Genomic DNA, 20,352 nt, shown 5'->3' with positions numbered 1-20,352 from the left:
GTAGACTTGTTTTGTGCTATATAAGTAAATTATATTATAAGATGGGCTTGATAGATATCCTAAATTAGGATTTTGGTCTTGCCTCAGAAGCCGGTAATAATTAATTCTGTATTTGGACTAAAGCGGCTGATTAGAATTAAATATGATTTTTTTTTAAATATATAAACTGTCTAGACATGGTTTTTATTTAGGTTCATGTGATATGATGCCACATGGGATCAGAAATGTAGGATTTGAGCCATTATAGTGCAGATGAGTATAGCCCATTGACATGAATCTAACCAATCGGCTTTTACTAAATGTCTTCATTTTTTATGCTTATGTTATTCTGCTTATATTTAAACTAATGTATACTCGTATCACTTTGGTTATTTTTTATTTTTACACGTAAAATACTTTTACAGTCTATGGTTAAAACCCCGCGACCCTGTACGACTCCACACGGTCAAATTAGCAGGCAACACCGGAAGTTACGCCATTGGCGCGAATAACAACAACAAAGCCGATATATGTATTTTGCCAAACTGTTGTCATTAAATTAATATTAAATGTATTTTAATGTCTTCAATACTATGGAGACTAGTAACCGTTTATTTATGATAATATGAATATGTCTTTGAAGCATTTTTAACGTTTTAGCGTAAAGTTACCGGCTGCATGTTTCGATGTTAACGTTAAGCTAACATTAACCCGGTTACACAGTTTCTTTCAAGTCTGTCTAAAACTGACAGTAGCTTTAGATAAACTGCTATATTTCGGAACGTTTCTTGTTGACGAGCCGTACTAACGTTAAACTAATTCCCCATGACTAGTTATAGTTCATATTGATTACTGTCAGAGTGTAGACTCTTTAGTTTCCTGACAGTCTGGGTCCATCAGGAGGTAAAGTTAACAGTTAACGTAAGTAGCATTTAATTAAGTTAACATTAACGCGAATTGCTATTTTAAAGATAGTAGTATACTTATAAATAAAAATAACGTTGTACCAGTCTATAGCCACTGTACTTGCTTGCTAAAATGTCAACAGCTTTAAAAGAAGACGCATAGTCATGGCATGACGTTATTCTCTGTGAGTGATAATTGTCGACTCAGAGGCTACTGCTGCTATTAAGGCCAGCTAATGCCAGTCTTTTCACGGGTCCTTGTTCACATACAGGTTGACCATGTCCAAAGGAGACAGGGAAGGCTTCATTGTGAAGTTTGTGGAAAATAGAGGAAAAAAAACAGAGTATGCTGTCAAGGCCTATGAGGTAAACTCACATTATCTGCCTCTAAACCTATTATTGATGATCACATTTTTTGCCACTGCTCTGCTGTCTCGTTGTTTGCAGTTGATGAAAATGTTTGTCTCATGTTTACACAGGCCATTTTGGCGCTGCAGTCAGAGAAATACTTAAAAACCGTCGACGAAGATGCTGTTCTACAGATGGACCAGAACGACAAGTCTCTGTTTGTCTTCAGCAGCTTCACCACCCCAGGGTTTCTGCACTGCACAAAGGTATAACTCAACATTCAATGCATCAAAACCTGGAACTTGAATTTCACAACTCTTCTGTGTTTCACTCTTTGTTATTTTTCGTGTAGCTTGGCTGCCGAGTGGTGAGTCCACTGGTGGTGTTGTACTGCCTGCAGCAGCAACATTGTGTACCCAAAGCAGAGACGCCTGTCTATAACATGGCCATGGCTGGCATCACTATTTCCTGCACCAGCCTGGATAAAACAACACGGGTTAGTTCACTGTATCTTTTAAAATCAGCAGTCTAGTAAATACCAAATACATCAGCAAGGATATGAATAAGACATAAAACATGAATCGGCACAATTAAAATAAACAAATAGTAAAGGATAAAATCAGGATGATGTATTGCAGATACAAATCAAGGATTGGAAATATCTTAACTTAAAAGGTGCTCTCTCAGGCAGGGTGGGGATATATTAGGTGTCTTTCTCAGCTGCCTGTTGTAGGTGATACAAACAAATAAATACATAGTTTTAGGGAACACAGAAAAGAGCTAGTAGGAAATAGGAAGCCACACATGTTGATGAATGCAACCTTAATCATTGTTATGAAATAGTGCAACACCTATAAAGACGTACCTTTCATGGCCCTTAATGGTGAAAGTCTGAAAAGGTCTGAAAACCAATTCATATCAAAGGAGCTTGTCCTGTTGGTATATAGATGTTCAACCTAAAATACATAAAGGGGGGTAAGAAGAAGAAATATAAGTTAGCACAATGTCTTCTAAAGTGTTTTATATGTTTGTCTCTGAATGTCTGTCTCTCTACAGACAGAGGTGATGGATCTGGTGCAGCTCATGGGTGGGCGGGTCTATCTTGACCTAAATGTATCTGTTACACACCTGATAGCAGGAGAGGTGGGCAGCAAGAAATATCTGGTAGCTGCCAGCCTGGGCAAACCCATCCTGCTGCCCACATGGGTCAAAGCCTGCTGGGAGAAATCTCAGGACAGGTATGCACTCTCATTAAAACTGACATTTATGTTCTAATGTCCACTTCAGAAAGATACATAGTGATTTTTGTGATGTTTTCTTGCCCAAATAAACTCCTCCATGTACTTTTTATTGTAAAAATCTTGGAGGTTCACAAGTCCATCAAATTATACAATTGTAATATAACATTGTGAAAATTTTATAATAATAATAAAACAATGCACTTTAACTTAGATAATAATTATTATTATATTATTCTAATTATTTTGAACACCTTGTTCTGCCTCCTTCAGTCTCTTCAGGTATACAGATCTACCCATTGAGGACTATCTGTGCCCTGTGCTGCGTGGATGTACTGTTTGTGTAACAGGTCTTTCCAGCATGGAGCGTAAAGAGGTGCAGCGGCTCTGTGAGCAGCATGGAGCCACCTACACTGGGCAGCTCAAAATGAATGAGTGCACCCACCTCATCGTTAGTGAACCAACAGGCAAGTCACCAGCAGTTTCAACTGGCCAATTTCTTCCAATTAAAAATGTCTGTAAGACTCAGTAATCGGACATTAGGTAACTTGTCATTGTAGTTAAGTATACATATCTATTAAATTCTATATTATAGCTTTTGCTGAATTTGAAAATAATTATTATTTTATAAAACATCTTAATGAATGTAACTAATAATCACATTGTTTTAAAATAAAAGTCAGAATAGTCATTCTAGCTGTATTCTTGATTATGGTACCCTCATTGGTGTCAGTTTGACTCTGAGTATTTGTTTGCAGGTCAGAAGTACGAGTGTGCGCGGAAGTGGAACGTGTATTGTGTTTCCCTGCACTGGCTGTTTGACAGCATAGAGAAGGGCTTTTGTCAAGACGAGAGCAGGTACATTGTGGAGCGTAACGCAACAAAAACCACTCGACCGCACACTTCAACACCTACGGGCACCAGCAAGAAGGAGGGTGAGCCCTAGACTGATTTGTCTGTTTACTGTATTTAAAAATTTTTTCATCCTAATGGTGTGATGGAGGTTGAGCACAACATTTGGTACCTCTTATAAAGTGATTTTTTTTATTCCAGAGGGTTCATCTCTGTTGGGCGTGAGTCACATCTCTGTCAATGCCAGCATGACAATAAATGACACAGCCCTCACCAATGGTACCATCAGCCACCTGGAAGCTCCTGATCCCATTGATAGTCTTGACCTCACCGTCTGCCCAGCTGATGATTTACTGGATGGCTGTAAGGTAAGTAGAAGACTATTTATTTTCCTCAAATGACTTGTGGTGAACTCTTGATTAAAATTGTGAAAGGCAAATTTCACAAGTGTTAAATGTTGTGCAGCTGTATCTGTGTGGCCTGCCCGGGAAGAAACTGGAGAAGCTACGGCGTCTGGTGAACGCTGCGGGAGGTCTGCGCTTTAACCATCTCAGTGAGGAACTCACACATGTGGTCATGGGAGAGCTGGACCAGGACCTCAAGAACTTCCTCTCCAAAGCAACACATAGGTCTGAACTTCAAAATGAAGAATGTTATTTTACTTAACATGAAAACGAGTTGCCTCCTCACGTACAGTAAAAGATCTGTATAAAATAAAAAATAAAATATAAATACAATATTTGATCTAATTAGAGGACCTTAGGGATTTTAACAGGTTTAAGATAAGTTTAAGTTATTTATATATCCTTAATGGTAATGTTGGTTTGCAGAATCATATGTAGTCACAGTTAAGAAAACACACCTGCAAAACAAGAAGTTAAGAAGAGAGTAGAAACTATAACATTCAGAGAAGGTGTGCCATGAGATAGAAAATACTGTTACTGATGTTATGTCTGTATGTTACTTTCCAGACCCCATGTAGTAACAGTGCAGTGGCTGCTGGACAGTTTCAACAAAGGCAGTCTACTTCCAGAAGCAGGTTACCTCCACCCTGACTGTCTACCCCCTGCTCCAGCTGCTGTGTCTGTGCCTGCCCGTCGCACTCCGACTTCCCGTCCCTCAGTTGGTCCCCCCGTGGCCAGTCCCAGCACTCCAAGGCATAAGAGAGCAGAGGAAGAGCTGCTCTCGCAGTACATGGATGATGACCCTACAGTAGGTAAGTATCTGTTGTTGAAGAATTCCCTATCGGCTTAGTGTAATTGAAATACCATTAAGAGATGTTACAAGATATAGTTTTATATATTGCAGCTAATCTCATTTTCCTTTTATCCTCCAGTTGAAATGCCTCCACCAGCAGAGGGCAGCAGCAGGAGGTCCGTCAGTATAGCTGCAGAGCCTCAGCCTGAACCGTGGGCACAAAACCAGACCAGAGGACCAGTGCATGACTCAACCCTGCAGGAAGCCAGCGAGGCAGGCCTGTTTTTGGGGAAAGGTTTCCTTCTGGTGGGCTTCGGCTCTGAGTCCGAAGCCCAGCTTTCTTTGTTGGTGACAGAAAATGGAGGCAGGGTGCTGATGGGCCGAACACGTGTTGTGGCAGACTATGCAGTGGTCCCACTGCTGGGCTGTTCAGTGGAGGCTACAGTGGACGAGGTGGTCACTGATACCTGGCTGGTAAGATCACATCTATATTGTTTTAAAATCTTTGTGCGTAGGGAGGAGGGTGAGGCATACATGGGGATTTCAGTGCCATCTGTTGATTTGTCAGGTGGTCGAACAAAGGGGCAAATACATGAGTTAATCATCCTTTTGACAAAGAGTTTCTTTATGTTTCTTGTGTACATGATTAATAATTAAATGAAATGTCAGATGATTGACATATTTTGATAATTAATAGTTAAGGTAAATTATCAAGCAAAACTACCAAATATCCTCCGGTTCCAGCATCTCAAATGTGAGAACTTACTCCTTTTCTCTGTTTTTATATTCTGTTAAATTGAATATCTTTGAGTTTTGGACTATCGATCAGAAGACGTCACCTTGAACTTTGGAAACGTTGTCTTTATGTTTTAAAGACTAAGCTATCTGTAAATTAAAAAGTTATTTTCAGATCAATTGATAATGAAATAATTAGTAATAGTTAGTAGTTTGTTGCAGCCCTGCACAATTGAATTTAATTGATTGATTTTGTATCAGTGATGTTTTGCTTTTGTTAATTTTCAGGCCATGTGTGTGGAGAAGGAGTGTGTTCTGCAGCTGTCCTCTAACCCTTTGTTCACCCCTGTTCCTGTGATGGAAGGACGTTTTCCTCTCAAAGATTGCGTTCTTTCTGTCAGCCAGTTCACCGGAGCAGAGAGGGAGTCTTTGGTGGAGCTGGCCAAGCACCTTGGAGCCAGGTATGGCTCCCCCCTAGAGACACCGCAAAAGCAGTCAAATTTTATTTGGATCACCTTTCAATAGAAGAAAAAGAAATAAATGAATACAAACTGCAGGTGTTGGGCATATCCGATCCATATAACGTTACAGCACCCTCTGACGCATTTCTACTGTTAAAAGCCACCAGGTCCCTGCCACCACTTGACTACAGTATGTTTACATTTACCTTGTGGGAAATCCCTCACCTAACACAGCCCAGGCTTGTCTCCTCCTCGATTAGCGCATCCAAAAGCACAACAACCATCCAGCATTTCCAGCAACTCAAAGTAACAGTGTGTATCACTTGCTTATTGGTTGGCAGGCAGCGGAAAATAATGTCTTTTTTGCCTCCGAGGGAGCGTTTTCCTTGTAATGTGACGTTGCGTGAAAACTGTGAATAGCAGTTGTTTTAGTATTCAGGACAAGAATGTCAAAAGAAGAATTTAGAGGAAGTCCGGTTCTGTGCTCATTGTTCTCTCTCCTGCATACATTTGTCCTCATGTGCCCTGCCTGCCTAGTGTGACTTACCAATCTTAAATCTGGGTCTTCTCTTCCTCCTGCAGTGTCCAGGATTACTTTGTGCGCCTGGCCAACCAGAAGAAAGGCATGCTGGCCAGCACTCATCTGGTGTTGCAGAGCCCCGAAGGTACAAAGTACCGGGCAGCAAAGAAATGGGGGCTCCCTGCCGTCACCATGCACTGGATACTAAAGTCCGCTCGGACTGGCCAGAGGGCGGAGGAGGGGCGTTTTCTAGTTGACCTGCCACCCTCACCAGGTTAGAAAAGAGTCTTGCTTGAAGCTTATATGTGGTTGTTTATGCATTTTTTATTTGCATTAGCTGGGTATAAAACATGATGGATGACAATAGTTGTAGTAAATTACTTTTTCTCTTACATGCGTTAAAGGTCCAGTGTGTAATATTTCTGAGGATCTATTGACAGAAATGCAATATAAGATCCATAACTACGTTTTCAGTGCTGTGTAAAGACCTTACATAATAAACCATTATGTTTTTATTACCTTTAGAACGAGCCATTTATATCTATATAACCACGGATCCCCCCTTTCATGGACGTCACCACATCGCATGATCATGTTTCTACAGTAGCTGAAAACGGACAAACAGCGCTACAGAGCGCATTTCGTCACTACGTTTTTGTTCTACTTCTGGTAGAATTCAGGCAGTGTAGACACTCATCACTATGTTGAATACGTACGTTAGAAGAAGAAGTAGTAGTAGTAATGCTATACAGCAGGACTCTGAAAATATTGCTCCAATGCAACACTTATTTGCAACCATTAGATGGTGGATGATAATATAAGACATAATATTGACTTTAACATTAACACTAACATTAACATATTATTTGGTTAGCACAGTCGGTACGGCGCATGACTCGCAACCTGCGGGTTGAGTGCTCAATCCCACCTTGGGACAACCTTTTTTTTTCTCTCTCTCTCTGTTCAACAAACAAAGCAAATGTCAGATCATGGGATGTGCTGCACTGTTTTTGTTTTGGTGTTTGATCCACCTCCATCAGCCTACGGACGCTTTTGCAATTCCCTAATATCTTCAGGCAGACGACATTGTGGGGAATCACTTTCTCTGACAGCTCTTTCAGAGGTGTGTCAAGCAGGCTGCAGACTCTTTTAATGTCATTCAGAATTTTTAAAAATAAAAGCTCAGTTCAACTCCAAATACAGCATTACAGTAAACAGTAAGTTTCTTTGAGTGCTTTTAATTTGTAGGCAAAACCACTAAAGAGGAAGTGATTATGTGAGTAACTGTTGCTGTCATGAATGAGATCTGTTTCAGCACCACTATCAATATAAATCAGTATTTATTTATTTATATTTTTGCCGCTATCAAAGCACCATAATCTGGCAGCGGGTCAGATATTATTGATGGCGTGCAGTTTTGGTGAGGGTCCATAATCACAGAGAGAATGAATGTCTTTCCCTTGTCAATGTTTGTACAGACTTTATCTAATGTGTGGTTTATAATGGACTGTGGAGCAGAAACAGTGACAGTGTTTCACACTCTTGGCTTACATTTTCCATGTTATCTGTCAGTGGCAAAGACACAATAACATATGGTTTTACTGAATAATTAAGTAAATATAATTTCTTAATAAATATACCTAAAGAAACCTAATTTCTTGACTGGCCAAGAGACACCTTTTGTGCTGTGTCAGCCACCGTAGCTGTCCTACGCTCTATGAAAGTTTAGGGGGCAGTGGTAGACTGAAAAGTTGGTTGCAATTCCCAACCGTCACCACTAGATGCCACTAAATCTTACACACTGAACCTTTAATTTATCTGAGAGGTTAATTGAAAATTAAAATTACATGTATTTCCATGGAAATTCCACCAGTTATTTTTGAGGAACCTGTCTGGATTAACTAATATATCATTTGGTTGTAGAGGTTGTTGGATGTGATTCTGCTGTTCTAATTTGAGTCTGATTTTAGACCAAGTTTTCTGTGCTATGAAAATTACTTTATTTTCTTTGTCTACAGAGAGGGATGATGAAAGTTTCGTTGGAGGTTCCCAGAAGCCAGCCATGCCTCCACCAGCACGTTCGTCTCCAGAGATCCCTCTGCTGGGTCTCCAGAGCGGTAAGGCCGTAACCCCGCTGGATTTAGGTCGCTTCCGGAGCAAAGTGTTCCGCTCGGTGTTGGACGAGATGAAGCCTAAAGAGGATGTCGGCACCCCAAAACAAAACCAGGAGGGCGGCAGAAGGAACCCCCTTCAGAAGGAAACCATGCTGCAGCTGGACACTCCCTCTCGGTTCCTCAGCAGAGATCAGCTTTTCAGGCCCTCTTTCAATGTCAAGGTTGGGACTAGAATTACAGTTTTTGCTTTATGTTATAGGTTTGTAGCAATACATTGTGCACTCATATTTGATTGATAATCCTGTAAATACATGGACTATTCCTTTTTGTTAAGGATGCGCTGGGAGCATTGGAGACTCCAGGGGGAAGAGCCAAACCAGGAGAGAGGGTGGAGACCCCACTGACTGATGTCATCAACAGGAATCTGAAGGTGGCTATGGCCAATAGCACCCGAATTAGCGTCACAGATATGGAAGCCATCTCTGCTAGCCCCCAACTTTCCAAGGCGACTGAGAAAGAGGTAAACTAAACACATAAACATACACTCTGTCTGTTGGCATACTCAGAATCACTTAATTTATCAAATACAATGTTTGTTAGGTACCAGAAAAAGAAGGCAGTCCTCTGACTGGTGTTGTTGTCTGTGTGGGAAAGAAGCTGAGCAAAATGCAGAGTGAGCTCAATGCCATCGCTGCCTCACTTGGAGCTGACTTTAGGTATTCAACACATTTGTGCAAACTTCAATTATCCTGATGTGCCTTCTTGTACAGTATAAAGGAATAATGTTCGTTGTAATCATTCTTTTTTGGGCATTTTTGCCTCTATTGATAGGATAATGGATAGAGAGGAAATGGGAAGAGAGATAGGGGGCAGCACGCAGCAAAGGGCCACAGCCTGGACTCGTACACGGGGTGCACGCTCTACCAACTGAGCTAATCACACACCTGTAATGATTCTTTTTGTCTATACTGGCCGCAAAGAGACTCCTTAAAGCAAATTCTCTGTGAGTGATGGGGGACAAACTGTCCTCTGTGGAAAATACATAAATTTTATTAGAAGGTAATAGAGGCTTATGGACAGACGGAAGGATTACAGTGACCTTTAACCCTTTTAATGTACATATACGTCAGGATTGTTTTAAGAAAGATTTGAATGTTATTTCAGTAAATGTGGATGCAAATAGTACAAACATCTTTTTATGAACTTGATTTTAGGTGGGCTTGTGATGATACGGTGACACACTACATTTACCAGGGCCGTGTGGGGGACAATACCCGGGAATACAGAGGAGTGAAGGAGCGAGGGCTGCATGTGGTCTCCCAGTACTGGCTGCAGGCGGTATGTTCCCCAGTAGAAAATATAAATGGAACCCAAGCTTCACTTTGCTGCTCAACATTTGTTTTACTCTTAAGTGCACTGCACAGGATCATATTAAACAATTTACTGAGAATCTTTGTAGAGCATTTCCCAAAGTGATCTTTTTAAATTGTTCAGTTTTGTTTGATCACAGTTTAAATCCTCAAGATACTGAGTTTATCATGATATAAAACCGAGAAAAGCAGCAAATCCTCACATGTGAAACCTAAAATATTTGGCATTTTTGCTTGAAAAATTACTAAATTTCTAAAGGATCAGTGAATTATCTAAATAGTTTCAACAAACCACATTCAGATTAATCTTCAATTTACTTAAGCTGCTTTCCTTCAAACCGAGAACATAAACACGTCCATAAACCACAAAGAAAAGGATTAGGGCAAAAATGTAACCACCATGCCGCTCTCATGAAGAATTAGGCAAAATATTTTGTTTACTGTCATTATACAAGCTTGTAAAGAAATTATGTCCTCAAGAAGATACAGAAGTGATATTACGATACACTTGATTTAATTTGGGATCTCATTTTCATAGTGGTGGGCGCAGCTTTGTGCCGTCAGTTATCATTCAGTATTCACTTTTCACCTGGGGGAAATAATTATCGCCCCAACAAAAGCAGAATATTTAATCAAAAACAGCTTTGATATGCTAATCGTGTAGCCACATGGGAGTTTCAGCTATGTTTCCTCTGCAATCGTCTCATTCAGTTAATTCTTGTGACAGCGCACACAGTACATAATCAACACACAGAAGTTTAGAGCCAACAAGCTAACCTGTCGTTTTGTGCAGTGTGCTGAGGAGCAGCGGCATGTCCCAGAGTCTCTGTATCCTTTCACCTACAACCCCAAGATGAGCCTAAATCTCAGCCAGGTGCCGAACAGCTCTCAAAGATCTCCGCCTTCAACACGAACACAACTCGGAGACATCCCTGAGGCAAAGAATGACAAGGTGCGTCTAAATATGCAGTTTCATCTCTCTGGCTGTGTATGTTGTGTCTAAGTTCAAGATTCAGTGGGACATTAGATTTTGTTCTGCGTTGAATTTCTCTTGGGAATCAATATTTAATGTTATTAGTAAGGTCTAATGAAGACACACTTTATTAATGCAGGGGTGTCTCATTATATAGTCTTTCTGTTTCCATATTTAATTGGTCCCTCAGCGTGAACACATTACCACAGAAGAAGCTACAAACTTGCGTCGTGTAAGCGACGGAAGCACAGATCAAGAAGAGATGCCTGATGCTGCAGATAAAAGTGGTGGGTGTCTATTTTTTTTTTTTTTTTCAACTTTCATTTACGTCCAGAAAGCTTCTGCTCGTATTTTATGATTTATCTCTTGTGTCCAGACATTTCAGAGACTCTAGAAATGAGAGAGAACCTGCAGAGACAGCTCCAGGAGATCATGTCAGCCACCAAGCTGACAACAGGGAGGCGTACCTCGGTCAGGCTCAGCAGGATGGGATCAGGAGGGGCCGACTCGGGCCCCTACACACCCGATGGGAACCGTGTGGGACGCAGTGGGAGCAGACGTACCCTGGAAGCTCTGAGGTAAGAGAGCTATGTAGTGAGAAGATAGTTAGTTTATGTCCAAACTGTAACAGTCGTTAATGTAAAGCGTCTGAAAGTTAACTGGTAACATTTCACCTCGTTCTGTCCTAATTTCAGGGTTTCCAGAGCAGCAGCTATGGACATAAACACAGAGCCATCTCAGAGTGAACAGATCGTTTGGGATGACCCTACAGCCAGGGAGGAGAGGGCCAAGCTGGCTGATAATTTACAGTGGCCTGGCAGTCCTTCCCAACACTCGGAGCCCCTCACACATCCTCCTCCTCCCACTGCAGAAAACGGCCCTCAGTTCAGGGACTCCATGACGGACTCTGAGCTGGTGGAGATGGGTAAGAGATCAGGAGCCGGTGGCACCAACTGGATTTAAGTTAAAACACAGCGTAGTTAGAACTTACGTGTTCATTAAGAGGCGATTAACACATCGTGTCAGCACATAAAGTAATTCTTACATAAAGATGAGTTCTTGCTGAAGATTTACACCTAACTGCCAGGTGGTGTTGTTACCTAGCTAACTGAACCAACCAACCAAAGTAACTTTAATAAAGCCCAACTGAAGATTGAAGAGTAAAAGAAGTTGTGGTACAATTCACAAAATAATTCACATTACAAATCATTATGCCAATAATGTTAGATTAAATTACCAAAGCTTCAGTTAGGTTACTGTAATCACATATATGTCCCACTCAATTTAAGCTACATGAATACTGCTAATTCTGAAACATGTATTTTTTATCATGTATACAAAGTCATACCTACATTTAGAAATGTGTGGCTGTTAGGCTTAATATGTTGTTTTTGCCTCCTAAAGCTGTACAATTTGTTAAGTTAAATTAAAGCTTGTGATGCTAAACTGCTGTTTTTAGCAACTGATTTACATGTCACTGAGACATCTTTTATGTTGTAATGGCGCAACCTGATTTAGTAAATTGCTAGTAGTTACCACGATCACAGGACATTACACATAAATGTAGTGATGTCCTTTAGAGACCCCTAACCCTTAAGATAGGTTTGTTTATTTACCTGCATAAAGCGAGCAGTTTCACCATAAACATAGAAACACATGGCTTCTGACTTACTGTAAGTTTGGTTTTAACTGATGAATTTGGACTTACGTTGTAATCTCTGTATCCTCTCCCAGCTGCTTGTGACGTCATCGACCAGCATATGGGCCAGAAAGTCACAACGCCTCCAACAAAGGAGCGAGAAAATGACATCCTCACTCCTAATGCCCCCAGCATCGCCTTCCCTCTCGCCAACCCCCCAGTAGCACCGGAGCCACAGGTGAAGATTTAAATTAACAACTTGTCTGCAAACATCTGCATACACATACTAATAAAGTTACATCACATATTTAACATGTCGTTTTTAATGTACAGTACATCAATTGTAATACGTACCATATACTGTCTCTGTCAAACAAGCTACTGGTGTTAAAAGATCCTTTCTTTTTCTCAGGAGAAGCAAGAGGAAGAAAAGCAGCCACCCAGATTTCAGCTGTCCTCCCTCAGTCCCCAGGAACGCATTGATTACAGTCACCTCATTGAGGAGCTTGGTGAGTCTACCATCTAATTAGGGCTCTATCAGTGTTTCATCATGTTGCAGTTTGTAAAAAATGCAATATATCACAAGCCTGAAGTCAGAGGAGCTAATCCCTGATGACTAAAATGGAGGAGCCGCCCCAAGGGTCTGGGAATATTTCCTCCTGCAGATGCTTCCTCTGACAAAAATGTTGTGAGCTCAGTATTATCAAATAAACCACTGCTGCATCACACGCTGAACCATTGTTGAAGCGTATATGATATATTCAACCAAACTGCAGCATTTACAAAAAGAAATTAAGGATAAAGCGACGGATTGATGACATGCTCTTCAGTTCTTTATAGAAAGCTGTGTTTAATTCTGCCACTAAAGATGAAAGTGATAGGTCTCACAGCACAGCAGCTTATAGTCAGCAAGGGATGAGTGTCTTGCTTAAGGACACTTTGATATGGACTTAAAGTTGTTCAGGGAGTATTATACATTTATATAGCAATCTTTTATGATATGGTCTGTAACTATAACTCCAGTTTAGGTACAGCATATCTAATCCACAGTTTTCTTTTTGTAGGTGGTGTAGTCCTGGACAAGCAGTCTTTCGACCCCAGTTGCTCCCACATCATCGTAGGGACTCCACTGCGCAACGAGAAGTACCTGGCAGCAATGGCGGCTGGCAAGTGGATCCTGCACCGCTCGTACCTGGAGGCCTGCCGCTCTGTGGGTTGCTTCATCCAGGTCAGGATTTCTCACTGTTTAGTGCCTCCAGCAGACAGTTAACACTGTATTTGCAGTGATGTTATTCACCCTGCGAATACAGTATTGATTTGTAACTTTAAAGCTAGCATGTCTGGTATCATGTAAGTTAATATCCTGTTATCCCCAACACTGACCATTTTGATGAAATGGTCTGAAAGGTGAAATAAACTACAGCAGAAACATGCATTAATTAAAATAGAAAAAATATTAAGTTAAAAGTAACTCAAACAAACTCAAACTCAAACAAACTACCTTGACTACTCTCTCATACTAGCCAACTACATTTTAGCATATAGAATTGAGCATCACAACTGTGTGTTTTTACTTTAACGTTTTCTAACTTTTCCAAAGTTTCACAGAAGTTCACTCATCAAACTCTCACAAAATGGTTGATGCAAAGTGTAATTTTTGCTGAACAAGATTTTAAATTTCTACATCTGTTTGTGTTCCAGGAGGATGAGTACGAGTGGGGCAGTAGCTCCATTCTGGATGCGTTGCCCTCCATTACCTCTCAGCAGAGGAGACTGGCGTTAGCTGCCATGCGCTGGAGAAAAACCCTGCAGGGACGCTCTGAGCAAGGGGTATACTTACAGCAACATACACACACTGCTACCAGAACAGTCCTAATTACTGTTTTTCGTATTGTATTATCTACTACTTGAGTGGTAAAATGTACCAAGTTTTCGTTTTCTGCTTTTCAGGGAGCCTTCAGTGGATGGACAGTCATGTTGAACATCGACCACAACAGAGAATCAGGCTTCAGGCGGTTACTGCAGTCTGGCAGGGCAAAGGTTGCTGCTTGTTCCTATTGTTGTGTTTTACACAGTGGCCCTGTGGAGAATCTCTGTCCAACAAATAAGTTGTAAATTGAACAGTAGGGTTACATTTAGTTGTGAATCTTTACATTTTCTCCAGAAAAGGGTTCAGCCGAGGCAGTAAGCCACTCTGATCTCGACACATTTTGCCTTGTGATCAGTTTAGTTAGTAGATGATGCCTAAACAACAGTCCCAATCACTAAATATTTCTTCTGCTGTGTGAAATAGTGCCACTCCTCTTTTTTGTTTTGTTTCCTAACCTTTTATGATGTCAGCAGAGGTGGCCTTTGTTTCAGACAAGGTCGCTTACCTCCGCTATAAAACACTGTGAAACAACTAATATTAAGACTGCGAGAATTGAAACAGCAGCTAACCAAAAAAGTCTGAAAATATGTTGGTCAAATTAATTAAACTTATGCTGGAACACATCTAAAAGAAAAACAAGGTTGGGGAATGGACTGAGCCAACTAGCCAGTTTTCATACCTCGCAAATACAACCATGACCCCCCTCTCCGCTATATTTTCCAGGTCCTGCCGAGTCCCTCCCCGTCCTTGTACAAGGGGGCCACTCACCTGTTTGCAGACTTTAATCGGCTGAAGCCCGGAGACTTCAGAGTCAATGTATCTGAGGCTACCTCCCACGGAGTCACATGCTTGAAGCCAGAATACATCGCAGACTACCTGATGCAGGTTAGTGGAGCTGTTGATATGGATTATCACTGGAGTGAATTACTAAATCTTAGATCATTTCATTGGAATGTTTATGTACATGTCACAGGGTGATGCATCAGTTCAGCCATACCTGCATGCTGGAACTGTGTAAAATGGATGTCATTGAAGGTTTTACTGCTACTTTTAAGGCAGTTAAATGCCAACAGAATCTCACTTTTATAGACCATTTAATTTGTCTCAGGATTTCTAAGGGACATTATTTTGCAAGAAGACCACTTCATTGGTATTAAGTCAGAATTAAGTTAGACTCAGTAGATTCAGTGTCAAGGCTGTGCTTTTTGTTTCTTCCAGGAGCCAACCCCACCTATCGAGCTGTACTGCCTGACTGAAGCTCCGTCTGAAGAAGCTCCAGGCACTCCATCACGTAAGCGTAAAGCAGCCACAGACAACTCCAGTCTGAAAAAGACACGGCTGAACTGAAATGTCACTACTAAATATTGTCATTAAAATCCTCACGTCTGTGAAAATGATTGTAAATAAAAAAAAAATTCTTTATCTTGTGTATTAAAAATAAAATAAATGTACCGCTTGTTTTGTATCTTAATGCTGCCTTCACGGAGACTGCAGCTGTGATGGATGATTCAATGATGGTCTGCAGAAAATGTTGAGTCACATTTTGTAATTGGGTGCAATGATATTCTCTAGCCTGTAGGGGGCAGTACGTCTTTTGTGTAAGACTCAGGCCTGTTCCACAGGCAATGAGTCTCTAATGTGCCGTTTTATTTCTTTAAAAACTATGACTACCAGGTATAGGCTATTTAATAACTGATTTAATGTTTGGGGTTGACGTATATTTCCGTTATATTCAAACCAAAACTGCTCTCACTGAGGCTGTTTTATCACCTCTTTTGTCGTTAAAAGTGAATACAGTTAATCCAGTGGCTGAAATGAGCTATCCAAACACTCAAACCTAAATTACACCCATGAGTTTATGGGCCACTTGGATTGGCTGTTGATCTCCATGTGCAGTAAACACCAGATTTTGTTTACCCGGTGTTAATTTAGGCCTTTGGTGGAGCAATGTGCTGTTTCATACCAGGGTGCCAGCTGAGGTTAGGTGCCCGTGTTCCCTCCCATATGGACAGATAAGTGGTTTAACCTCATAATAGATGGACCAGCTGACAGCCTCGCTACAGATTCAGGGTTGGGAATCTGTTTGAGAAGTGTGGGATTAGAGGAGAAAGAGCTGTGCGGACAGAGGAGCATGACATAACCTCTAAGGGGCCTCCAGCAAAGAAAGGAGTAGCTTGAGATCACTTAATTGAGTTTTGCACTCTTTACCACCAGCAGAATCACTTATTCAGTTACAGCAGTGGTTCCCATCCTTTTCCATTTATGGTCCTATTACGAGGTACGTGGTTGCATGTGGCAATAAGCTGTGAGCTGTTTCACCACTGGTTTTCAGATTGTTACGTTTAAGACCAGAAGAAGGGAAACTATCCAGCATCTCATGAGAAAAATCAGGGGGAAAAATCATCACCTTTCCTACCCTGTTAATGTTTTTGAATCTTTCAGTTGGTCCCAGCCCCCAGGTTGAAAACCACTGAGCTGAAGCACTCTGTATTAAACTGATAAATCTTACCAAAAGGTCTAATGTGTGTCTAGTATATCTCAAACTAAAAGGTTTGGAAAACCCCTGTTTTAATCGCCAGATTTAAAAAAAAAAGAAGATTAAACCTATCTGGGTAAAGAAGCCCACTGAAGCCTTCCAGATGTACTGTATCTGTAACAGCATTATTATTATTTTTAATTAATGCTCATGATGATTAATGCTCAACCAATTGCAAGTGCAGCCATCCTATTTGTTTCTCCTACTCTTTAACCATGTATGACTGAGAGGCTGTGTGGAGCAGGATTGAATAGGCCTTTCAATGGTCTGCCACTTTTCTAATTGATTAGTGTTTTTTGTGTTATATGCTCAACATAAGACTCTGGAGCCCAGGTTGTGTCTATGAAGAGCCAAAAACTGAAAAAAATTCAGAAAAGAATTTTTGGTATTTGAGAAGCTGTAGTAAAAAGTTTTACTTAAAGCATTGCTGATTAATCGACTAACCAGCTGTTCCAGCTCCTCTAAAAGCTATCAACTGTCCTGCAGCTTTAACGTCAGTATGTAGTTTCTGCAGCAGAACATGAAGAAGCAGCCTACAATATCAGTCACAGTCGTTGGTCTGGATGTCTGTGCCCGTTTTCAGTCAACAGGTGCCCCAAAGATGTGGGATAAGCTACTTTGCTGCCTGGCAGGTGGCCAAGAGTTGAGTGTTGTTGACGCTTTGCTTCGTCAATCTGCCCCCCCCACCCGGAAGGTAACTTTAAGGTTTTCTTGTCGGGACAGTGAATATTAGCACGGGGGATAGAGCACGACTGTCAGAAGAGGGAGGAAACTCTGCAGAGGTCCTCATTAAAATTCCCTGTCCGTACGCTCACCACGAAAACCTCCTTTAGTGGGTGGCACCGGCGTCCTGCGCGCCTCTTAATTGCGCACCACGCATTAACAAGCGATCACGGATCACAGTTTCATCACCAGTGGCTGCGGATGACGCTGTCTCGAGGCGGAGAGTTTGCTTCGCGTCCCGCTATTTACGGCGTCAAGTGTGAGAGAGGAAAGGTGGGCGCAGAGTCCCAAAGGTCCAGCTAAAGGGTGGCACCCTACGCATCTCATCCAGCTCCTGGACACCCGGTCCCGCGACCCACAGCGACAAGGTCTGCTCCTGCAGTCCGCACGCTTCTTGTGGCCGCTCACGATTGTGACATTTCTCTGCTGGGTAGGCTACTGGCAACATGTGCGCCTGGATGGTGTGAAGTGTGACACATCGGCTTTGGGGTTTCATTTCTCTCGGATACGCCAAGTACCCGACGTTACGGCGCACCTTGTGTAGGTAAGTATCAGTTTATTTCTCTACTTCAGCTCAGCCAGCTCTCCATCCGCTCTGTGCCTGTAGTGTTTTGTATTGGCTGTTCTTACAATACCTCTGCGTATTGATTATGGTGAGCATCTGATTTGTTGAAATCCTTGTTGGAGGTTTCCAGGCAATTATGACACACAGACAGACACAGGCATCAAAACACTGTCAGTAGCGACTGCATCCACTGCAATATAACTTAATATGTTGATTTAAAACATCATTTAATGCATTGCAAGGTATCAGGAGAAATGCCATGATCAGAAGTTATGCTACTGCTGGTCAGTTCTCTGGAAGCTGGAGAATCACAATTTCATTGGAAACTGGAATAATTACATACCTATAGTTTAGTGGATTCATCTGATCATGTTTTGTGTGGGGCTCAATGCTGTTTCAGTCTCTCAACAATCCTAGATAAGAGTATCATGGGTAATTAGGAAAATGGGTTCTGAAGTGTTTCATTAGACTTTGGGTAACATTTTGTTCTTAAGTAAAGATTCCTTGGGGATGTTGGCTGTAGTCCCAGTTTATTTTCAGGAGTGGAAGTGCAAGTTTACTTCCAAAAATAAGAAGTTTTTGAAGAGAGAGATTGCCATCAGTCTCGCAACTTAAAGATCTCTGCCCTGCCTGCCCTTCAAGTGGTTTATTTCTCATGGCAGCAACAAAGCAGATAATAGGAGAAACTCTCTTAAAACGTAACACTACCAGGAACACACTGGCATCACCAAATACCCCATTTGAGTGTGGATCTCCAGCTTTGTTTCCAAACATAGTCGATCGTATAGAACACAGTTTAAAGTGTGTACTAATTGAACCTGCCGGCCACCCTCTCCATTGTGACAGGAATGTTTGGATGCCTGTTCTCCACACAAACCCCCCATTCCTTTGTTCTGGGGGGACAATCCTCCAGTGCCATGTGTGTGCAGTGGTGGGGGGAGGGAGAGGGGAGGGAGAGGGGTCAACGGGGTTACTGACATCTGTAGCTGACAGCTTCCTCAGGGCGCGCTGGCATGCTGTGATACTATGAATGGGTATTAGGGAACATATGAGCAGAGCACTTAATACTAATGAGGACATTTATTCTTTGGGCGTGATGCTTGGGGACTTAGAGAGAGAGAGAGAGAGAGATCATGCAATGCTGCAAACTCTTGGTGCAGCTTCATCCTCAGATTGCAGTTGAATTGAAAAAAATACTTTATGAAAACATTGACATTATTAGCTCGAAATCCCTTTGTTTTTTCAGCAAACCTTCACTGAATTAAATTGCTTTGACATAGTTTGAAGTTAATCTTAAGTCAAGTTTATTTAGCTTGCAGTAGCCTACATCACATAGTTTGTCAGAAAATTAATCACCAGCTAATTGATTATCAGCGTTGAAGTCATTTATCAAGCGACAAGAATTAGTCTACACAGACTTTTAGCTAAATGCTAATGTCAGCATGCTAATATATAATGAAAATGTCAGTGCCAGCATGCTATTGTATAGCATACAATGTTTACCATGATCACCATCTTAGTTTAGCGTGTTAGCATGCTTACATTTGCACTAAATACAAAGTATAGCTGAGGCTGCTGAAGCTTTCCATTCAGCAGTTGTCAAGAAATGCATGAGATAGTTAAAGAAAAACACAAATGTGAACCTCAAGGTGTTGCTAGTAAATGATAGGAGATCGCCAAATTCATTCGGGTTCATCCTCTGGGAACTGTATTTGTATAGTATTTGTTGAGATCTTTCAGTCTGTACTAAAAGTGGTGGACCACCTTTACCACACGTTAGAGCTACACTGCTGGCATAGCTAAAACACCAAAGATTCTCTGTGTTCAGCTACTCAGTTGTGAGGATTTGCTGTATATAATTTTTATTTTAATATTTTCAGGTTTTAGTATTTGAAGACGTCATCTTGGGCTCTTGGAATATGTGTTGGATATTTTTTCAATAGTTCCATACATTTTATACACCAAAGAGTTAGCTGATTAATGAGCTAATGGGCATTTAGCACATGACACCCTGGATAATTTGACTCTTTATTTGGTTAAAGAAAAAGTCCCCAAAAAAACGCCCTGAAAGTCAAGACTGGATGAATGACATAAAGAGGACAGTCAACATTTCACATAGAGGAATTTTCCTACAGGTTATTCCCGACAACTCCTGCCTTTTTTTTGTTGTGTATGAAGGAGTATGTCCATTTGGTGCGAAATCTACTGTCGACATTTGGAAGAATCAGGGAGCGGCTGAACAATCTTCACAGCTGTTCTCTTATCACCAATGTCAGGAAAAGTCTACATTGACTCTGAAAAACACCCAGATCAGCTTTCCCATCCAG

General features: G+C 41.3%; 2 protein-coding genes across 2 annotated transcripts in view; both read left to right on the top strand.

Moving 5' to 3' along the window:
* The first annotated feature begins 464 nt into the window (after nucleotides 1-464).
* topbp1 (DNA topoisomerase II binding protein 1) lies at nucleotides 465-15,657 on the top strand. The gene is made up of 28 exons (XM_046058384.1): nucleotides 465-900; nucleotides 1,157-1,250; nucleotides 1,364-1,498; nucleotides 1,585-1,728; nucleotides 2,289-2,470; nucleotides 2,744-2,937; nucleotides 3,229-3,405; nucleotides 3,524-3,690; nucleotides 3,788-3,951; nucleotides 4,294-4,538; nucleotides 4,659-4,993; nucleotides 5,543-5,715; nucleotides 6,298-6,509; nucleotides 8,254-8,570; nucleotides 8,684-8,869; nucleotides 8,950-9,065; nucleotides 9,564-9,687; nucleotides 10,513-10,671; nucleotides 10,883-10,979; nucleotides 11,069-11,270; nucleotides 11,388-11,617; nucleotides 12,427-12,569; nucleotides 12,744-12,840; nucleotides 13,396-13,559; nucleotides 14,033-14,161; nucleotides 14,282-14,371; nucleotides 14,925-15,086; nucleotides 15,420-15,657. The coding sequence occupies exons 2-28, from the start codon at nucleotides 1,164-1,166 to the stop codon at nucleotides 15,546-15,548; spliced, it is 4,560 nt and encodes a 1,519-aa protein (XP_045914340.1). The 5' UTR covers nucleotides 465-900; nucleotides 1,157-1,163; the 3' UTR covers nucleotides 15,549-15,657.
* Nucleotides 15,658-17,528: 1,871 nt separating this feature from the next.
* tmem108 (transmembrane protein 108) overlaps nucleotides 17,529-20,352 on the top strand; it is a 50,317-nt gene continuing 47,493 nt past the window's right edge. The window contains exon 1 of the mRNA XM_046057842.1: nucleotides 17,529-18,004. The gene's annotated coding sequence lies outside the window, so the exon portion shown is untranslated. The remainder of the gene's footprint in view (nucleotides 18,005-20,352) is intronic.

The sequence above is a fragment of the Micropterus dolomieu genome, linkage group LG01, assembly GCF_021292245.1.
Source record: "Micropterus dolomieu isolate WLL.071019.BEF.003 ecotype Adirondacks linkage group LG01, ASM2129224v1, whole genome shotgun sequence".
In the NCBI taxonomy this organism is placed as follows: Eukaryota; Metazoa; Chordata; class Actinopteri; order Centrarchiformes; family Centrarchidae; genus Micropterus; species Micropterus dolomieu.
This window is presented reverse-complemented; position numbering and strand designations above follow the sequence as displayed.

Coding starts and splice junctions, on each gene's coding strand:
- topbp1 (XM_046058384.1), top strand. CDS start 1,164: ATGTCCAAAGGAGACAGGGAAGGCTTCATTGTGAAGTTTGTGGAAAAT. Junction 1,499..1,584: donor GGTTTCTGCACTGCACAAAG/GTATAACTCAAC, acceptor TTTTTCGTGTAG/CTTGGCTGCCGAGTGGTGAG. Junction 4,994..5,542: donor TGGTCACTGATACCTGGCTG/GTAAGATCACAT, acceptor GTTAATTTTCAG/GCCATGTGTGTGGAGAAGGA.